This window comes from Mobula birostris, chromosome 26 (assembly GCF_030028105.1).
Source record: "Mobula birostris isolate sMobBir1 chromosome 26, sMobBir1.hap1, whole genome shotgun sequence".
Taxonomy (NCBI): domain Eukaryota; kingdom Metazoa; phylum Chordata; class Chondrichthyes; order Myliobatiformes; family Myliobatidae; genus Mobula; species Mobula birostris.
In genome coordinates, this window is record NC_092395.1 from 29,199,705 (window position 1) to 29,221,839 (window position 22,135).

The 22,135-nt window shown below is 45.1% G+C and overlaps 1 protein-coding gene across 1 annotated transcript in view; it reads right to left on the reverse strand.

Annotated features, from left to right (window-relative positions):
• Positions 1-22,135, reverse strand: part of LOC140188309 (protein ENL-like) — a 126,902-nt gene that overhangs the window by 3,580 nt on the left and 101,187 nt on the right. The window contains exons 7-11 of the mRNA XM_072244428.1: positions 21,431-21,518; positions 19,702-19,810; positions 10,621-10,723; positions 4,676-4,747; positions 2,270-2,341 (exon numbers count right to left, since the gene is read on the reverse strand). Of these exons, the coding sequence (XP_072100529.1) occupies positions 2,270-2,341; positions 4,676-4,747; positions 10,621-10,723; positions 19,702-19,810; positions 21,431-21,518 (444 nt within the window). The remainder of the gene's footprint in view (positions 1-2,269; positions 2,342-4,675; positions 4,748-10,620; positions 10,724-19,701; positions 19,811-21,430; positions 21,519-22,135) is intronic.

The window sequence follows — 22,135 nt, forward strand, 5'->3', positions numbered from 1 at the left end:
TAGCAGCCTTGTGAAAAGGAGAGCTGACTGTGCAAGTCTCTCACTGCCAGTACATAGACTCTCCAACAGCAAGCCTCACGTAGCGCCTCCTTGGTGGCAACACATAGAAATTGAACTTTCGGGCTCAGGCTGAACTACAGAGGACGGGGGGAGGTCTGGCCCCTGCGCACAGGCCCACCAGTATGTGTGTACACACTCTGGTGCTCATGAACCAGATCCCCAGCCCCAATGCCTCGTGGGCAGCCTCGGGAGAGACGAAGGCTACGGGAGTAAACCCAGACAGCAAATCCGGAGTGGAGCCCCTAAGGTGGTGGGACGTCATTGAACATCCTTCCGGCAGCTCCTGCAGCCAAGCTGGTGCCAAACATATTGCTTCATAAGCTTTCCTTTGGACTACACTGGTGAGGCCGAGAGGGGAATCTCAACAACTGGGCATCTCAGGATCTCCATACCTTCTGCCCAGGCTTGTGATAATGATCAGCATCACCCACTGTCCTCTGGGACAGACGAATACCAACCAAACTACTAATACTGGTTTAATATGGAAACTGAAAGTAACATTCCAGTATTATTAACAGTTTTCAAGCACAGATTGCATAAGATTTGAATTAATTTCCATAAATTATCCCCCAGAGTTTCCCAACCTTTTTTATGCGATAGACCAATGCCATTAAGCAAAAGTTCGTGGACTCGAGGTTGGAAACCCCTGCTCTAGAACAACTTCCAATCCACCATAAGTTAATAAACTTCTTATGCAAATAAGATATACATTTAATACAATTGATTACCTTCTGATATCTTCTATAAACCCACTGATTCTCACAGTTACCTGGAGCGACCTCTTCTCACCCTGTCACTTGTTAAAAAAAATGCCATCCCCCTTTCTCAGTTCCTCCATCTCTGCCGCATCTGCTCAGAGGATGAGGTTTTTCATTCCAGGACTAATGAGATGTTCTCCTTTTTCAAAGAAAGGGGCTTCTCTTCCTCCACTATCAACATTGCCCTCATCCACATCTCTTCCATTTCACTCAGGTCTGCCCTCACCCCATCCTCCCACTGCCACACCAGGGATGGGGCTCCTCGTCCTCATTTACCACCCCACCAGCCTCTGCCACCTCCAACAGGATCCCACCACCAATTACACCTTTCCCTCCCCCTTCCCCCCACTTTCTGCAGGGATCGCTCCCTACGCAACTCCCTTGTGCATCCGCCCCTCCCCAGTAATCTCCCTCCAGAAACTTATTCTTGCGAGCAGAACAAGTGCAACACCTGCCCCTACACTACCTCCCTCACTACCATTCAGGGCCCCAAACAGTCCTTCCAGGTGAGGTAACACTTCACCTGTGAATCTGTTGGGGTCACCTACTGTGTTCGGTGCTCCTGGTGTGGCTTCCTGTATATCAGTGAGACCCGACGTAGATTGGGAGACCGCTTCACCGAGCACCTACACTCCGTCTGCCAGAAGTGGGATCTCCAACGGCCATCTCTTTTAATTCCACTTCCCATTCCCATATGTCAGTCCACGGCCTCCTCTACTGTCGCAATGAGGCCACAGTCAGATTGGAGGAGCAACATCTTGTATTACATCTGGGCAGCCACCAACCTGATGGCATGAACATTGATTTCTCGAACTTCCCCTCCCCCTCCTTCACCATTCCCCATTCCTGCTTCCGTCTCTCACCTTATCTCCTTACCTGCCCATCACCTCCCTCTGGTGCTCCTCCCCCTTCCCTTTCTTCCATGGCCTTCTGTCAGATTCCCCCTTCTCCAGTCCTTTATCTTTTTCACCAACCGACTTCCCAGCTCTTGACTTCACCCCTCCCCCTCTCACCGTTTCACCCAACACCTGCCATCTTGCTTCCACCTCCCCCCACCTTCTTACTCTGACTTCTCCCCTTCCTCTCTTGTCCTGAAGAACAGTCTCGGCCCAAAACGTCAACTGTTTACTCTTTCCCGTAGACGCTGCCTGACCTGCTGAGTTCCTCCAGCATTTTGTGTGAGCTGCTTTGGAAAGCCAGCATCTGCAGATTTTCTCTTGTTTATGATTTTTAAAAATAGAGCTGGATACAAGGCCACCAGATTATTATTGCCTTCTTTGTCTTATTGTGCTTTTTTTTGTACTGTGTCAGATCTAGAGCAATAATTAGTTCGTTCTCCTTTACAAATGACATTAAACAATCCTGAATCTTTCAACTCGAATAAAGGTGAAATTCAGTTTCTAGTCCAGATACTTTAGATGAGCAGTACCATCAATAAAAACAAAGTTTACCTGCTGCAACACGTTGCGTTCTCGTAGTGCCATCAACCTGCGGTGAAGTTCCACCAGTTCCTCTGTGTACGACTGCAGAAATTAAAATTAATATTAAGAGTATTAATCCTTGCACCAAACTGCAGGGACTCAACCCTCTCCTTCTGCTCGGACGCAGAAAGGTTTATGCCCTAAAGCTGACAAAAAAAAACAGGGTTCCATCACACCTCAGCACAATACTGGGATTAGCATTACAGGGACTTTAGCCCAAGGCAGACTTAGCAGTGTGAAGTGATATCTGACAAGAATGCCTGAGGGTGTGCAGCTGATTTGATGAGAAAGCTGTGGATGACGGACAGCAAGGAGCAGCTCACAACTACACCCATGGGTTACAGGTTCTACAGCAGGGGCCAGAACAGACAGTGCAAGGCCCACACTTAAAGTACATATATGTCACCATATACTGTACAACCCTGAGATTCATTTTCTTGCAGGCATACACAGTAAATCCAAGAAACAACAGAATCAATGAAAGACCGCACCCAACAAGATGGACAAATAATGTGCAAAAGACAACAAACCGTGCAATACAAAAGGAAAAAAAAAGGATAATAAATAAAGAAAGGTTAAGTCTTGAGAGCATGAAATGAAGAGTCCTTGCGAGAGAGTCCATTGATTGTGGGAATGTTTCAATGATGGGGCAAGTGAAACTGAGTGAAGTTACACCCTCTGGCTCAAGAGCCTAATGGTTGAGGGGTAATAACCGTTCCTGAATCTGGTGGTTTGGGTCCTGAGGCTCCTGTACCTTCTTCCAAATGGCAACAGCGAGATGACAGCGTGGCCAAGGCGGTAGGTGTCTCTGATTATGGACGCTGCTTTCCTGCAACAACACTCCATGCAGCTGTCCTCAATGGTGGGTAGGGCTTTACCCGTGATTGACTGGGCCATATCCACTACGTTTGGAGGATTTTTCATTCACAGGCAGTGGTGCTTCCGCACCAGGCTGTAATGCAACCAGTCAATACACTCTCCACCATACACCGATAGGAGTTTGTCAAAGTTTGAGACGACATGCCAAATCTTTGCAAACTTCTAAGGAAGTTGAGGTGCTGCTGTGCTTTCTTCATAATGGCATCCATGCGCTGGGCCCAGGACAGATCCTCTGAAATGCTAACACTGAGGAATTTAAAGGTGCTGACCCTCTCCATCTCTGATTCCCCCCGATGAGGACTGGCTCGTGGACCTCCATTTTCCTCCTCCCGAATTCAATAATCATCTCCTTGGTCTTGCTGACATTGAGTGAGCGATGGTTGTTATGAAACCACTCAGCCAGATCTCCCTCCTATATACTGATATGTCACCACCTTTGATTCAGCCAACGACAGAGACGTTATCAGCAAACTTGAACATGGCATTGGAGCTGTGCCCTGCCTCACAGTCATAAGCGCAATGCGAGTTGAGCAGGGGGCTAAGCACAGTGGAAACTGTGGAAAAGATGTTTTTGCATCCAAACTGACTGGGGTCAGCAAGTGAGGAAATTGAGGATGCAATTCCGCAAGGAAGTATTGAGGCCAGAGTCATTGGACTAATGACATCTGGTAAGACTCAATCCTTTAAATGAAGACTTTGCTGACATGAGGATGACAAAATAAATATAACCACAACTTTATTGTAGGACCTTACTAGTAAGGGCAAGTTCCAATTTCAGAATTCTTCTCAGTGTCTAGATGGCTTCAACCTTTTAGCCATTCTAATCTGCAACTTCCTTATATGCAATGTCCTTATACGAGGAGGCAGTGACCCAGGAGAAAAACATTCAAGCCAAAGAGCACATCAGCTTCTAGCCAATTGTGTTCCTGTCTGTTAGCTTGATGTGCTGAGTTTAACTATCATCTTCCAAGCCAATAATTGTCTGTTATTTTTTTTTCAAACAACGGATTAACCATGACATGTTCCATAATGAAGACAACTGTGATCGCACCTGGATGCCCGAGGTGCATAATTGCTAATTTCTCTGTCAAGATAAGTGCAGTAATTGTGTCTTTGCTCTCCAGTGCTAAGAACATTGACTGTTGGCTGTCATCACCTCTCACAAATCTAAACTCTTTTGTCAACAGATCTAAGTGGGATGGTAGAGAGTACTCTCTCCAGCAACAGTTTGTAAAGGATCTCTGTCTTCTTGTTCTACTGGCTTCATTCCTGAAAATCGCATTAGGATGTTATTTTTTTCCATACACCGAAGAACATTTTTTAAAAAAATAAAATATTATAAAAAACAGAAAATGCAAGTAGGTACTTTGTCACCACACTTCAAAAACAAATGCAGTAGAATAAAAATATCATAAAGTGAGTATTTTTTATACAAAGTCACAATGTTCTGGCCTGTATTTGTCTGCAATTGTTCTTTAATTATTTAGAGCTGCTTACCTTGTCTTGCAATCCTTTTTTAAATAATTTGTCCGGTTTTTCACAGTTTTCAGGACTTTTTCTGCCAGATGTCTGTAACAGAGATGAATACAATTACTCAGAAATCAACTACTAGCTTAATGGGTCTCTCTTCTTGCAGTGTTTGTATAGAGAAACAACATTCTCTTACTTCAGAAACACAGTGTTTAAAACACATTTTGCCTTCTCACTGCCTCGAAGGTTTAAAAATATTTCTGATTTCCTTTTGGATAACTGTGTAATCAAGCATTTCAATTAATTCACAAACACTGATACTCTTAAACAGCCTGATGAGATGAGTCTGGCCTCTGCTGGCTCTCCTCAGTTGGAAATAAGCTTGGGATCTCACGTTGGTTCATTCCAGCATGGAAGTCGAAGTTCAGGGAACCAAGAGGAGGGATTTCCACTAATTTGTCGTCCTGATAAACAAAAGTGGGGCAGAGAAGACTCTAGCCAAGATCAAGCCTCTTACATTATCCACCACCCATCAGGGTTCCATTATCTCAAGCATTTGCTTAGTACCAGCCCCTCTTCACCTGGGCAATGGCGAGGCTGCAGAGCTGCAAACTGCGGACAATTTAATTCACCTTCGCATTTCTCAAGGCAGAAAACCCACTGGGAGCAGGTTGCTGGCGAACGGCTTTAATGGGATGTTCCCGCAATGCAGGTGGACTAACCTCACTCTCTGGCCCCTCCACACCTTCTGGACTGCCTGTTCCACGGCTTCAGGGCACACTCACAGATACTTCAATATCTTCTCCAGGCAACTGTGTGTTTTTTGATGTTCTACCACCCACCTACCCTGTCTCTGCTGCTGTAATAAGCACCCCCCCCCCCGTGTCATTTCCCTCTCCCACAGTAGCAGGCATAGCCTGCTGACTGCTGTTGGTTTATTACTGTCACATGTTGTGAAGTACAGTAAGAAATTGGCATTGCATACTGATCATACAGATCAGATTATTACATGGCGCACCACGGTAAAACGGGAACAGAATACAGAATAAAGTGCAACAGCTACAGAGAAAGTGCAGTGCAGATAATCAATAAGGTGCAAGATCATAACAAGGTAGATTATGTCAAGAGTCCATCTTCTCATATTAGGGATCAGTCTTATATCAGCGGGGTAGAAGATGTCCCTGAGCCTGATGCCAAGTACCTTCAGGCTTTTGTATTTTCCTCCGGATCGAAGAGAGGAGAAAAGAGAATATTAAGGGTGGAGTGGGACTGTTGATTCTGCTGGCTACTTTACTGAGGCAGCAAGAAATGTAGACAGTGTCCACGGAGGGGAGGCTGGTTATGCTGTGCCGAGCTTATAACTCTTTGAGGTTTCTTGCAGTCATATGCATAGTTGCCATATCAAACTGTGACGCATTGGGATGGGATGCCTTCTATGGTGCATCCATAAAAATTGGTTTGGGGTGACAGGGGACATGCCAAATTTCTTTAGCCTCTTTCCATCAGGCAATCTGTGGGAATATAGCCAACAGAAATCCTCAGAGGGAGTCAATTCAGCCCAGAGGAAGAACTCACTCCAAATAATTGTCAACGAGTTAACACAATTGGATTGGACCTTCAGTCCTAGAGCTTGTCTTTGCCAGGATAAATGACGCACACGGTGAGCTTGTGTAGGGGGAAGCCTGCTGCAATGGGTCCACAACAGATCACCGGTGATGTTAGCTTCAAACGTTGTCGCAGGAAAGCAGCATCCATGATCAGGGACCCCGTCACCCTGGACACGCTCTCTCCTCGCTGCTGCCATCAGGAAGGTGGTACAGGAGCCTCAGGACTCACACCACCAGGTTCAGGAACAGTCATTACCTCTCAACCATCAGGTTCTTGAACAAAAGCAGATAGCTTCACTTGCCCCAGCTTTGAAATGTTCCCACAACCTATGGACTCACTTTCAAAGACTTTTCATCTCAGGTTCTCAATATTTATTGTCATTATTTCTTTTTGTATTTGCACAGTTTCCGCACTTTAGCACACTGTTTGATTGCCCATGCTGGTGTGGTCTTTCAATGATTCTATTATGGTTGTTATTCTGTCATAGATTTATTGAGTATGCCCGCAAGAATATGAATCTCCAGGTTGCATATAGTGACTGACGTGCACTTTGATAATAAACTTACTTTGAACTTTGAAATTCTCTTTGTAGGTTGCAAGAGGGCAGCCTCCATGCTCACTGGATGTGCATGAGCAGCGTGGCCACTGAAAGTTCCATTTGGAACATTTACGGGAAAGATTCCAACACGGTGTGCATGATAAACAGTACGATGGCATTGCTCAAGGGAAGTTATACCAAGTATATTCTCCTTGCAGAATAAGGTGAGAGGGAAAAGCTAATATGCAAGTTACAAATATGCAATTCTCTTCAATATATCTTAAGTACATTAAAAGTATTTTTAGATAACTCTACCATAGAATCACAGAACATCACTGCATAGGATATTCTGCCCATAATCTCTGTCAGTTCTTATGAGAAACTTGTCCTTCAATTCTCTCCCTGTATCACTGAATATAATTCCTCCGTTTGAGCTGCTATACAATTTTCTTATAAAAACGATTATCAAATATCTTTTCATCACACACACACCAGATCAAACGCATTTGCTTGTTAAGTGAAGCTTCTCCTTACACCCTCCAATTATTTGCCTATCACCTTTCATTGGTTTAACCATCATGCCTCTGAAAAGCTTCCCCTCATTTATTCTATCAAGACAACTCATGGACTTTGAAAACTTACATCAATTCCTTCCCGACCTACAGTGGTGCTAGAAAGTTTGTGAATCCTGTAGAATTTTGTCTATTTCTGGATAAGTATGATCTAAGATGTGATCAGATCTTCACACGTCCTAAAACTAGATAAAGAGAACCCAATTAAATAAATAACAAACAAAATGATATCTGTTTATTTATTTATTCAGAAAAATGATCCAATATTACATGTATTTGTTGGGAAAAGTATGTTAACCTTCTACAAAAGCTATTTGGAGTCAGGTGTTCCAACCCATCAGATGAGATTGGAGGTGTGGGTTATAGAGGTACCCTGTCCTATAAAAATGACACACAAAGTCAGGTTACTGACAGAGCCTGCTCTTCTCAAGAAAGATCTATTTGTATGCATCATGCCTCGATCAAAATAACTTTCAGAGGACATAGGAAGAAGAATTGTAGAGATGCATGAAGCTGGAAAAGGTTACAAAAGCATTTCTGAAGACCTGAGCATTCATCAGTCCACAGTAAAAGAAATTGTCTACAAATGGAGGAAATTCAGCACTGTTGCTACTCTCCCTAGGAGTGGGCATCCAGCAAAGATCACATCAAGAGCACAACGCGCAATGCTGAAGGAGGTGGTAAAGGTCCCGAGGGTAACAGCAAACGACCTGCAGAAATCTTCAGGACTTGATAAAGTCTCTGTTCATGTGCCCACTATAAGAAAAGTACTGCAAGAATGGTGTTCATGCGAGGGCACCACAGAGGAAACCACTGCTCTCCAAAAATAAACATTGCTGCACCTCTCAAGTTTGCAAAAAACTTGATGTTCTACAACACTTCTGGGACAATGTTCTGTGGACAGATGAAACAAAAGATGAACTTTTTGGCAGAAATGTACTTTGTTCTGTTTGGAGGAAAAAGAGCACTGAAGCATGATGGAAGGAGCATCATGGTTTGGGGCTGCTTTGCTGCCTCAGGGCATGGACAGCTTGCAATTGCTGAGGGAACAATGAATTCAAAATTGTATCAAGATATTTTACAGGAGAATGTCACCGAGTAGCAGTCCATCACCCGAAGCTTATTAGAAGCTGGATAATGCAAGAAGATGATGATCCAAAAGACAAGAGTAAATCAACAACAGAGTGGTTTAAAAAAAAGAAAATTCATGTTTTGGAATGGCTGAGTCAAAGTCCTGACCTTAATCCTTTAGAAATGCTGTGGAAGGACCTGAAGCAAGCAGTGCATGCAAGGAAGCCCACCAGCATCCCAGAGTTGAAGCAGTTTTGTAAGGGGGAATGGCCTAAAACTCCTCCAAGCCGATGTGCAGGACTGATCAACAGTTACCAGAGACGTTTGGTTGAAGTTATTGCTGTACGGGGTGGGGGTCACACCAGTTACTGAAAACAAAGGTTTACGTACTTTTCCCAACAAATACACGTAATATTGGATCATTTTTCTCAATAAATAAAAGAACAAGTATAATGTTTTTGTGTTATTTATTTAATTGGGTTCTCTTTATCTAATTTTAGGACTTGCATGAAGACCTGATCACATTTTAGGTCACATTTGTGCAGAAACAGAAAATTCTACAGGGTTCACAAACTTTCTAGCACCACAGTATCCTCCTGGAAAGCCTTAACACTACTTTAGCTGTTTCTTTTTTCTCTCTCAATCCCACACTAGTGTTGTTATAGCTATTTTGCTGTTTATTTTATACACCTGTAAGTTATTGACAATATACGTTAACTGATGTACTGTCCATCCTCAACATGTAATGTATTGTGCTGCTGCCAACAAGGCTAGTTCTCATAGTATTTACAGCTTGTGTATGCGCATTAATGACATCAATAAACTTGAACTCCCCTACAGAAAGCACTCCCACCTTCACTTAACTGCAGTTCCTCACCCTTTGAAACTATCTGAGAAAATATCCTTTGTAGCCCTTCCCCCAAGTGTAGTATCCAAAATGAGATCCTTACTTTTGTACTCTATTGTCCTTCAAGTTACTTATGAAGCCAAAGTTCACTCAGGTTTCATACAACAGAGTACTAAAGAGAGGATCTTACTTGCGTACAAGATAAGAGGCACAGATTGAGTGGAAAGCCAGAGACTTTTTTCCCCCAGGGGTGGAAGTGACTAACACCAATGGACATAGTTTTAAAGTGATTGGAGTAAAGTACAGGGCAGGGGATGTCAGAGGTAAATTCTTTATACACAGAGTGCTGGGTGCACACCCATGCCCTGGCAGGGGAAGTATTAGAAGCAAATAGATTAGGGTCATTTAAGAAACTCGTAGATAGGTACATTTATGATAGAAAAATGGAGGGCTTATAGAGGAGGGAAGGGTTACATTGATCTTCAAGCCATTGTGGGGTGATTGCCCTGTACTGTGCTGTATTGTTCTATTTCTAGGACCGCCAACATTACCGAAACCAACGTCAATTTTCACACCCATTCACTTCTATTGGACCACAGGAAGCCTTAACACACAAAGCTTTCAAGTGTCTTTTGTTGAATTATTTCTTGTGTCAAGTCTGGCCAAGCACATTTACAACACTATTGCCTTCATTTGGAATCTGCAGCATTTCAGACATGAAACGCCATCTGGTGGTAGAACCAGGAATCCACAAATGCAGATTTTCTCTTCTTTCAGCACAAAGTTCAGAGTAAGTACCTTATCAAAGAACATATATGTCACCATATACTATCCTGAGATTCGTTTTCTTGCAGGCATACACAGTAAATCCAAGAAACATGATAGAATCAAAGAAAGATGGCACCCAACAGGACAGGCGAACAACCAGAGTGCAAAAGACAACAAATGAAAAATAGTAAATAAATAAGCAATAATTATCGAGAACATGAGATAAAGAGCCCTCGACAGTGAGTCCATAGGTTCTGGGAACAGTTCAGTAATGGGGAGAGTGAAGTTGAGTGATCATAGAACCATATTCAGTCTATTAAATCCCATTTATGCATGACCAATTCAGTCAGAACCAGCGTGACTGCTTGCAGGCATTCAGGAAAGTTTGTCTCTCTGATCTCCGCTGAGCCTTAAAAGCTACAGACACCTTTGTAGGAGTTTACTGGCATAAGGATTAACAGTGAATATTAAAGATTTTAATGTTCCACTTCAAAATTCGATATCCTGGCCATAGTTAGAAGGCTGAAGCTTAAACCACTGCACAGATGCGGGCCACCCCAACACGTACCTTGTTGCTGGCAGCTATGTGCTTTTGAACTGAAGGCTGGTCCAGGGCATTGACATTGGAATTCTCACTGCTTTCACTGCCACTGTCATCACTTAAGCTCAACCTGAAAACAAGAAGCACAATGCAGTCACACGCACAGAACAATGCCCCGGCACCTTCGACTATCATCCGGAGCTCTACGCATAAACTCCATTTATACTCTTGAACGAAGAAATGTATCAGCGTAATTTGGAAGAATAAAGAAAGCAAACTCTAAAGAAGAGCATTGGCTTTACTTGCCCTGCGGTACATCGAAACTGTGAAACGCACAGCGAAGAGCATCTTTTGCATTGAGAATGTGCTGAAAGCATGCCGCAAGTGTTGCCATATAACAATTACAGCACGGAAACAGGCCATCTCTGCCCTTCTAATCTGTGCCGAACGCTTACTCTCACCTAGTCCCACCGACCTGCACTCAGCCCATAACCCTCCATTCCTTTCCTGTCCACATAGCTATCCAATTTAACCTTAAATGACAACATTGAACCTGCCTCAACCACTTCTGCTGGAAGCTCGTTCCACACAGCTACCACTCTCTGAGTAAAGAAGTTCCCCCTCGTGTTACCCCAAAACTTCTGCCCACTAACTCTCAATTCATGTCCTCTTGTTTGAATCTCCCCCATTCTCAATGGAAAAAGCCTATCCACGTCAACTCTATCTATCCCTCTCATAATTTTAAATACCTCTATTAAGTCCCCCCTCAACCTTCTACGCTCCAAAGAATGAAGACCCAACTTGTTCAACCTTTCTCTGTAACTTAGGTGATGAAGCCCAGGTATCATTCTAGTAAATCTTCTCTGTACTCTCTCTATTTTGTTGACATCTTTCCTATAATTCGGTGACCAGAACTGTAATTGCTATGCCTCTGGTGCCCACAACTGACTAACCCTAAACTGTACGCCTTTGAAAAGTGGGAGGGAGCTGGAGAACCCAGAGGAAATGCACCCAGTCACGAGGAGAACGTACGAACTCCTTACAGACAACAAGGGGGAATTGAACCCCAATCTTACAGCTGGCGCTGTAAAGCGTTACGCTCGCCACCACAGTACTGCTCTGCGCCTCCTCATATTCTACAAAGATTAAAGTGTTTTCTTAATGAACGAGCAGCCAAACTGTGCACTCTGATAGTTACTACTAAACAGATTGGCAAATCATTTGTCCTGTAAAACTTGTGAACAGTAACGATATAACCAGGCAATGCCTGTGATTATTCACTTTTACGACGTGCGTGCTGTTGTAGACGCAGCCTGTGGACTGTTCACACAGCAAACTTTTCACACCTCAGTATTTTTGTTCACACCAATGGCGTGAACAATAAACTCTGCAGATCAATAAACTCACCCTGGCTCAGAAGACGGCGGATTCGAGCACTGTGTCAAAACAGCAAGTTCGGGCAATCTAGTGAAGGCCCAAAAGACGGCTTCACTGCCAGAAGCTGACTCACTTAAATGAAACAAGCACTACGAATTACAGAAAATCAAAACCAAGACCATCCTGCCCATCTGCAAGGTTCTAAAAGTAACTGGACTACTGCCCAGAATTTCAATTCTAAGGTAATTTTGTTCAGTTTTGTGCAATTGAAAAGCTTTTTTTCCCCCCAAACAAAGACACTGCAGTAATTGGAACTTCTACCAGGTTCTCGTGGGGCAAGTTGCCCTTGTCTTCTGATGCGAATTCTGCAGCAAAGATACAGATATATGATAGAGACAGAGACAGACAGAGAGAGATAGAGAGACAGAGAGAGAGAGAGAGAGAGAGAGAGAGAGAGAGAGAGAGAGAGAGAGATAGAGATAGAGATAGAGATAGATGAAGACTGCTCACAGGTTGTTTGTACTTTCTTCAAGGACATTTGCCTGCTCATGATTTTCTTACACAGAGAAGAGAAAGAGGAGTTATTTGAATGACAGCTGGTATCCAGTACGGTGAGATAAATAGGTGGTCAGATGATATAGACCTCAGACCCATGTTTTGGGACACTGAATGAGCTTTGTTGTGCCCACAGAAAAAGTGGGTTTTTGGAGGATCGATCAGGCAGATCGATCAGTGGTTCTTGCAGTGAAAAGAAAAGGACAGTGACCGGTGGGGAGTTGTCCATGTGTCCACCCTTGCCCGGGTGATAGCTCTACCTCAGAAAACCGGTCCCCTTTGTTGTGGTCACAGTCGGTGACTTTTAAAGGATTTCGGAGGACAACGGGAAGATCGACGGCGTCAGCTCACCTGAATACTCAAATCTCTCCCTCTCCCCAGCACCACTCAACTCAACACCACGAACTGAACTGAACTATACTCATCATCATCATAAGACTGTATCTTTTTACCCCTGACTTGAAGAAGCTTGATTTATCTGCATTTATATTACTGTATTGCGTAGTTACTAATAAATATTATTAGTTTATAGCAATACTGGACTCTAAAGTGTTTTCCATCTCTGCTGGTTCTTTATTCCCGTCACGGGGTAAGTGACACACTATTCTTACAATGCTTCACTTAGGACACTGGACAGTAAACTGGACCTAGTTGACCCAGATCCGTCTGGATGCCCACCCCCCAAAAAAAACATGGCCTTCGTATCTCAGCTTAGACTAGAACTCCTTCCTGTTACGCCAGCTCGCCTTCAGCCTTGGATATTGTGCCACCTTCAGAAATGAACATTTCCACCACTTCTTGGACACCTGTAGACCAGTAACTAAAGCAGTCTTTAGTGACCAGTCATTTATTCCCCCCCTCCCCTTCTCCATTCTGGCTCCCTTCTTACCCCTTCTTTTCTTGTCTGCCTATCACCTCCCTCCCCTTCCCCTTTCCCTTCCTTCCATGGCCCACTCTCCTCGCAAATCACATTCAACCTTCTTCAGCCCTTTACCTTTCCTACCTATCCCCTCCCAGCTTCTCACTTCACCACCCCCTCTCCCCCACCCCACCCAGCCATCTTCCCCCTCACCTGGCTCCACCAATCACGTTTCAGCTTGTACTCCTCCCCTCCCCCAACATTCTGACTTCTTCCCCTGTCCTTCCCCAGTCCTGATGAAGGGTCTCGGCTGGAAACACCGACTCTTTAATCACCGTCACAGACGCTGCCTGACCTGCTACATTCCTCCAGCATGTTGTGTGCGTCGCTCTGGATTTCCAGCACCTGCAAAATCTCCAGCTCTGACATGACGAACTCCAGTGTCGCATGCCTACACCCTTCCAATGCAAGGCTGCCTGAGCTAATGCAACCTGAATTTGACCAGGATTGCAAAACAGAACTTGAATTCCCAGCCTTTATTATTAGCATTAATGATTTTATGTGGAATTATATCCACAATTGACACCGGATTCCAAAAGAACTCGGCATTTATTTGGTTAGTCAAATAACCCACACAGTCTGCTCCTCCCTAAAAAGAAATGAGACAGACAGATGTGAAAACAAGACTGCAGGGGGCTGGGGATGGGGAGAAAGAAAGGGCCACTGCAACACAACCAGGTTGAGTTCTGTGAAGTTTCTAAACTTAAAAGTGTTTAAAGAGTTTCCAAACACTTTCAATAGCACGGAATGGATCTGTGGGGGGTGAAGGGTGCATTCTAACACCAAACGGTGGCTCTTCTGGAGGGGAATCAGGAAGCACACCTCATGCAAAGGGTAACAGAAACCTGCAAATCCTTGCACCATCAACGCTGAGGACCTTGGCTCAAATAGAGCTGTCTAAACCATACCCATGGCTACCGTTTCCAACAAGGTCAACAGGGAAGATAACAGACTGTAAATGGAGCCGGGGCAAATCAACCACAGCTGTTTGAAAAGTGGCAGCCAATGGAGGGAAAGGATGCTGTTAACAGACTACTGACGGGCAGTGACCAGTAATCCACAGTAATCGTAAATCTAATCTTAGCAAGATAGCTGGGCAATTTAAGCCAATCTGAAACAAAGGGTTGTATCAGTTATTATTATTACTATTAATAAAACACTGTGCAGAACAGGCCCTTCGAACCACACTGCCCAGTCACCCCTGCAACTTAATCCTAGCCTAATCACAGGGCAGTTTACAATGAGCCACTAACCTACCAATCAGTATGTCTTTGGACTGTGGGAGGAAACTGGAGCACCCGGAGGAAATGGTGATTATAAGCCTACTGGATTATTGGATACGTGGTTCAACGATGGCCTTTTGCCGTCTGAACTCTCTGTGACATGAGCTGTAGCAATGTAGTTACGGTGGAACGCAATTCAATCAGACGGAGACACATGGGGGTGCAGACACTGGAATCTGGAGCAACACAAAATGTACTGCAAGAAATCAGCAGGTCAGGGTCCAGATGAAGGGTCTCAACTCGAAATCTCGACGGTCCATTTCCCTCCACAGATGCTGCCTGACCCGCTGAGTTCCTCCAGTGCTTATTGTGTTGCTTCACGAAACCAGATAGACCACCCAATGCCACTCTGATCACCAGATCAACCTAGACACGGGCACGTCCAGCCTCATGAACTGCCCAGACCATTGTTTTACTTGAGCCAAAATTGCGAGAGCAATCCCAACAAACAACACCCTAATACAGCTGCCCTCTCAGAAGCACCTTACCTTCAATTGGCTCAGACTCCTCCACCATCACTCCTTGGTATGTCCCGTTCAATGTGTAGGACAGACCCATCGGAACTAGAGGCACAACTTTATACAGATGAGACAGACCAACTCTGTGTACCTTCTATGATTAATTCAGACCCAATGAAATAATACCATAAGACCATAAAACATTAAACCATTAGGCTAATCAACTCTACTCTGCCATTCAATCATCCCTTTCAAACACATTTTCCTGCCTTCTCCCTATAATCTTTGACGCCCTTACTAATCAAGTACCTATCAACATTTGCTTTAAATATACTGAATGACTTGTCCTCCACAGCTGTCTGTGGCAATGAATTCCACAGATTCACCAGCTCTGGCTAAAGAAATTCTTCCTCATCTCCGTTCCAAAACTGCGTCCTTCAATTCTGAGGCTGTGCCCTCTGGTCCAAGACTCTCCCACTATAGGAAACATCCTCCCTACGTCCACTCTACCAGGCCTTTCAATATTCAATAGTTTTCAATGAGATCCCTGTTGTGTATTTAACATTTCAGTAATGTTTGAGTAATCCTGCATAAATATATTGTTTGATTAAGCATTGTTCATTTAAATACTTCATTATGGTTATATGTAGACATATAATACATCACCATGCTACCACATGATACATGTGTGCCTTGCTTAAAGTAAAAGATAATTTTGAATTCTGGTGTCTTCCTTTGAATTAGTCTAATGCTTTGAAGTTACAAAACTGAACAATCCTCTCCCGTGCTTCTAAACTCCAGTGCGTACTGGCCGAGAGCCATCAGCTCATGGGGACAAGCTCAGATACAAGTATGGAAACCTCTCACGCCCAACCACTGCAGACAAAGAATGTACTCCAGCATTCTTAGAAGAAAAGCCACTATGCGAGCCATGCATACAAAAGGCTACAACAATGGTAACAACGCTGGGTCACAGATAACTAGATGGCTGCCCTGACATCCCCACCATCGCAGGAGCAGATCCAATTTGCTGCGCATGACACCAAGGACGGGCCGGGAGCACTGCCAACCGCAATGGCTGTGCAACCAGCTGACGCCCCAGCTGTGCTTCTAAAGGCCCTTGCGCCAGAATTTGCTCTGGCTGCCGCCAAGCTGTAACAAAGCAGGCGGCCGCCCAGGAAACCCTCGTCCCCAAAGTGCAGGTCAAATCCTACCACCTCAACGGAAGAGGGCCGCAGCCACAGAGCTTCCCCTCCAAGTCACACATCACCCTGACTCACACACACACTGCTCTTCCCTCACTGCCACTTGATCACCACCCCGGAACTCCCTGTCCGACAGCAGAGTGGGATTCCCCCCACCCCCTCACAAGGACTACAGCAGATACAAGAGGGCACTTCACCATGATCTTCCCAAGAACTACACAGGTTGGCGGTAAAGCACGGCCTTGCCAGTAAGGTCCACATCTCACCTGTTATGACAAATAGATACTTCAGAAGCAGCTGGCAAAGGAAGGAGAGAGCTCCTGTTACAAAATAAGTCATATGAAAAGCTGTTCCCTCTTTTGATCTACACTCAGTGTCAGTTTATTAAGGCACAGCTGTACACCTGCTTGTTAATGCAAATATCTAATCAGCCAATCATGTGCAGCAATTCAATGCATAAAAGCATACAGACATGGTCAAGAGGCTCAGATACTGTTCAGACATCAGAATGGGGAAGAAATGTGATTGGAAAGATTTTGATGGTGGCAACACACACAAAATGCTGGAGGAACTCAGCAGGCCAGGCAGCACCTATGGAAAAAAGTACAGTCGACGTTTCAGGGCAAAACCTTTTGGCAGGACTGGAGACAAAAAGCTGAGGGGTAGTTTTAAAAGCTGGGAGGAGGGCAGAGAAAAACACCAGGTGATAGGTGAAACTTGGAGGTAAAGAACTGGGAAGTTGATTGGTGGAAGAAACAGAAGAACGAAAAAGGGGAAAGGAACACCAGAGGGAGGCAAAAGGCGAGCAAGGAGATGAGGGGAGGCGGGGAAAGGGGGTAGGAAACGGAAGAGGGGCGGGAGTGTTGGGGGGGGGCATTACTGGAAGTTTGAGAAATCGATGTTAACGCCTTCAGGTTGGAGGCTACCCAAATGGAATACAAAGCGTTGTTTCTCCAACGTAAGTGTGGCCTCGTCACGACAGTGGAGGAGGCCTTGGATAGACATATCAGAATGGGAATGGGATGTGGAGTTAAAATGAGGAGATCCTGCTTGTTCTGGCGGATGGAGCGGTCTCCCAATCCACATCGGGTCTTACTGATGTGCAGGAGGCCACACCGGGAGCACTGAACACAGTAAATGAGCCCAACGGACTCACAGGTGAAGTGACGCCTCACCTGGAAGGACTGTTTAGGGCCCTGGATGGTAGTGAGGGAGGAGGTATAGCACTTATTCTGCTTGCAAAGATAAGTGCCAGGAGGGAGATCAGTGGAGAGGGACGAATGGACAAGGGAGTCACGTAGGCAGCGGAAAGTGGGGAGAGGGGTGTGGGAGAGGGAAAGATGTGCTCGGTGGTGGGATCCCGTTGGAGGTGGCGGACATTTCGGAGAATTATGTGCTGGATGCGGAGGCTGGTGGGGTGGTAGGTGAGGACAAGAGGAGCCCTATCTTGGTAGGGTGGCGAGAGGATGGGAGAAGAGAGATATCTCTGTGAAGTCTCATCCAGGGATGCCTACCCTGAAGGTTTAAATCTTCCCTTCGACGGGAGTTCAATGAAACTGTCTCTCAGTGCTCCCCCACTGTGACATGTCTGCTCTCACCCCATCCTTCCTCCACCCTACCAGGGATAGGGTTCCTCTTGTCCTCACCTACCACCACACCAGCCTTGGCGTCCAGCTCCGAAATTTCCTCCATCCCCCTCCCGCTTTCACTCATTACCTGCTGGTTCTCTCTCCCCTCTCCCCACATTTCAAATCTACTCCTCAGCTTCTTTTCTCCGGTCGGTCCCACCTAAGGGTCTCGGCTCGAAACGTCGACTGTACTGTTTTCCTTAAATGCTGCCGGGCCTGCTGAGATCCTCCAGCATTTTGTGTGTGTTGCTCGGTTTTCCAGCACCTGCAGATTTTCTCTCGTTTGTGATTTTGATCGTGGAACTATTTTTGGCGCCAGATGGGGTGGTTTGAGAATCTCAGGAACTGCTGATCTCCTGGGATTTTCACGCACAACAGTCTCCAGAATTTACAGAGAATGGTGCAAAAAAACAAAAAATCATCCAGTGAGTGGCAGCTCTGTGGATGAAAACGCCTCATCAGAGGAAAATGGCCAGACATGTTTAAGCTGACAATAACTCCGATAACCATGTGTTACAACCTGTGTTGTAGAAGAGAGTCTCTGAATGCACTACACACTGACCTGTGAAGTGGGTGGGCTACAGCAGCAGAAGATCTCGAACATACACTCAGTACCCAATACTGATTGTCTATTTTACATTCAAGGGCATTGCAGTTAAATTTGTAGGTTTTCACAACGCGTAAAGCAAACAAAGTGAATCGGAAATCATTGTCTGCAATACAGCAACCGCGATGTTTGACAGACTTGTTAAATAGCTACAAAAATAACCACTCATCGCCTTACTTAATGAAACGGCTGGGATACATCTCTGGAATGAGATAAAATTTTATCTTGATTTCTAGCTTCCACAAGCATTAACCTGAGTACTAAATGTGCCATCGTCTTGAAAACTGCAGATCAGGCAGCTGGAACTTGCTCCAAGTGTGTAGCGTAAGGGCAGCCAGTTGTTCTGGGACTGAGGTACTTATTCCTAGCAACAACAAGAGAAGGACAGGACTTGGCTTTGACAACACGGTCCATGGCATTATATGTCTTAAGTTCTAATATAAATTACCTGCAGGGTGGAAACAAATAATTCATAACTATAATAGTTTAAAGCACGGGCTCCACCGATCCCTTGGTTAAAGGTGGGGGTCCATGGCATTAAAAAAATTGGGAACCCCTGGTTTAGAGCAATAAGATATTGAAGCAGGCTTAACAAACACTGACACGAGGAAATCTGCAGATGCTGGAAACTCAAAGTTGCTGGTGAACGCAGCAGGCCAGGCAGCATCCCTAGGAAGAGGTACAGTCGACGTTTCAGGCCAAGACCCTTTGTCAGGACTAACTGAAAGAAGAGCTAGTAGGAGATTTCAAAACGTCGACTGTACCTCTTCCTAGAGATGCTGCCTGGCCTGCTGCGTTCACCAGCAACTTTGATGTGTGTTAACAAACAGTGAGGTAAACTGCCTGTAGTAGATATTTATTAATCTTTCATTAAAACTAAGGCAGCAGTAAATCTATTCCTGAAGTTGTCCTTACAGCATATGTGGAAGCCTTCTTTAAAAGGATCATTGGTACTTCGACCTGGGCAAGCTGTACAAAGGTGCTCAAACTTTCTACTTTAGGTCTATTATTCACAGCTTCCCAACAACGGTGGAAGCACAACTGGATTCTCTTTGCTCCCATCCCAGCTCACTGACCTGTGATCTCTGCTGACTGGCATGTTTTTTAACGGCCTTTCCTCCTCGGAGCTGCTATCGTCGTCGGTGCCTTCGGACTGGATTTCCTCCACCATGGATCGCAGAGGCCCTGGGGAAAACAAGGTTAGTTGAAGTGGGGTCAAACAGATCACTGGTCAACAGATGACCAGCCTCTCTGCCGACTCCATCTGACAACCGTGCACTAAAATGATTAACCTCATGACAGGTACTACACAAATGGGAGTTTCTCTTCACACAGAACTTTCCAAACCTCTCGTGGAAGGAGGGCATTCCACCCATCGGGCCTGTGTTAGCTCCATACAAGATCTATCTAGCTAGTTCCACTCCCCTGCCTTCTCACCGCAGCCCTGCAAGCATTTTCAAGATTCAGGATTGTTTATCGTCAGACTTCAGTACACGAGTGCAAACACGGATGAAATAATTGTTACTTCGGATCTGATGCAGCATTAAAAAGACACAATAAATCAAAATATAAAACAAATCCAATTAAGCACTATGTATAAAATACCTGTTGAGCGTGGCCATTTATACACAAGATTAGCTTTTATCCATAGACTGCATGCACGTAAAGTGACACTGTCTTTTGAATGCTACAATTGAATACGTTCCACTACCACCTAATCTTAACCATTCCCTGTCTGTTTTCCCTCGTATCATTTTTGCTAACCACCTTCTTCTTATTTCCACTGCTTTCTGACATTTCTGCCAATTTTAACAATTTCTCCCCTTTCACTCGGTCCAAGTCCTTTGTGATTTTAAATCGCCCTGTCAGATGTCCTCTTAACTGCGAGATAAGCTCTATTTCAAAACTGCAAACAATTGGTTTATTGATCATTGCAGGATGTCTCTCTAGTGCTGCCTATGCCCTCCCCTCTCCCTTCCCCCTTTCCCAACCATGGTTCCCCTCTCCCTGCCCCCTTCCCACTCTCCGTCCACAATACAGACCGTATCAGAATCAGGTCCATCATCACTCACAGATGTCATTAATTTTTCTTTGAGGCAATACATAAAATTACTACAGTACTGTGCCAAACTCTTAGGCACCCTGGCTGTATACATGTGCCTAAGAATTTTGCACAGTTCTGTATGCCAATGCGACCAAAGTCTTTTATCTCTGGAATCATTCCGACAGACCGCTTCTGCACCCTCCCGAAAGCCTTCACATCTTTCCGAAGTTGGACACAATACTTAAGCTACGGCCAAACTAACAGGTGGCTCACTGAAGCTCAGAACGCAGAACAATATAGCACAGAAACAGGCCCTTCAGCCCGTCATAACAGCACCAAACACAATGCTGAACTCAACTACATCTTCTCAGCCTGTAAATGATCCGTCCAGTTTATCAATTTTATAGACGCAATGAACTATCCCATCTGCATTGAAATGCCCCCGAGAGTGGGCAGAAGTTAGCACCAAGCCTTGACTCAAGTTGGATAAAGTCACTTGCAGATCATTATTAGTCAAACTCAGGCATGTTCCCAGAAAGTTCTAGGAAAACAATGACAGCACACCAGAAATGGAAAGGATCATCATAATATTAATTTTGATATGCTTGTTGAAAGGCACAGTTACTAGGTAGAGAAGGAGGTAATTAATACGTATTCAAGGTATGTAGTCATTTATCCTACACTGAGTTGTGTTTTTTCTCAGCTGAAGCCAGGTTCTGTACTCTGGAGTAACACGTCAGCAATGCAGAGGAAGCCCATACCTTGTCTGTGGTTTTGGGAAGGTGGATAATCGGATTCGGAACTTGAGTCTGAACTTGATGTCGTGTTCGACTGGCTAGTGCGCACAGACTACAGAGAGAGAGACAGGGAGGGGGAGAGAAGTACATATCAGTCAGAACGTATCGACAGTTAACAAATATGCTCATCTTCAAATTCGCTAGATTGGTTTAAATTCCAGAAAGCTTTATTTTGATGAGGGATGAAGTGAATACAAAACATACATCGACTTACAGGCCTTGTGTAGGCTGGAGTCAGCAAACTTACCAGAGCAAGTGGCAGGGAAACTGACAGAGAAAGGGACCAGTAAGATCGAGGCAGGGGTGGGGAAGTGGGAAGAGGGAGGAAGCACGGGAAGTGGGAAGAGGGAGGAAGCGAGAGAAGTGGGAAGAGGGAGGAAGCGAGAGAAGTGGGAAGAGGGAGGAAGCGAGAGAAGTGGGAAGAGGGAGGAAGCGAGAGAAGTGGGAAGAGGGAGGAAGCGAGGGAAGTGGGAAGGGGAGGAAGCGAGGGAAGTGGGAAGGGGAGGAAGCGAGGGAAGTGGGAAGAGGGAGGAAGCGAGGGAAGTGGGAAGAGGGAGGAAGCGAGGGAAGTGGGAAGAGGGAGGAAGCGAGGGAAGTGGGAAGAGGGAGGAAGCGAGGGAAGTGGGAAGAGGGAGGAAGCGAGGGAAGTGGGAAGAGGGAGGAAGCGAG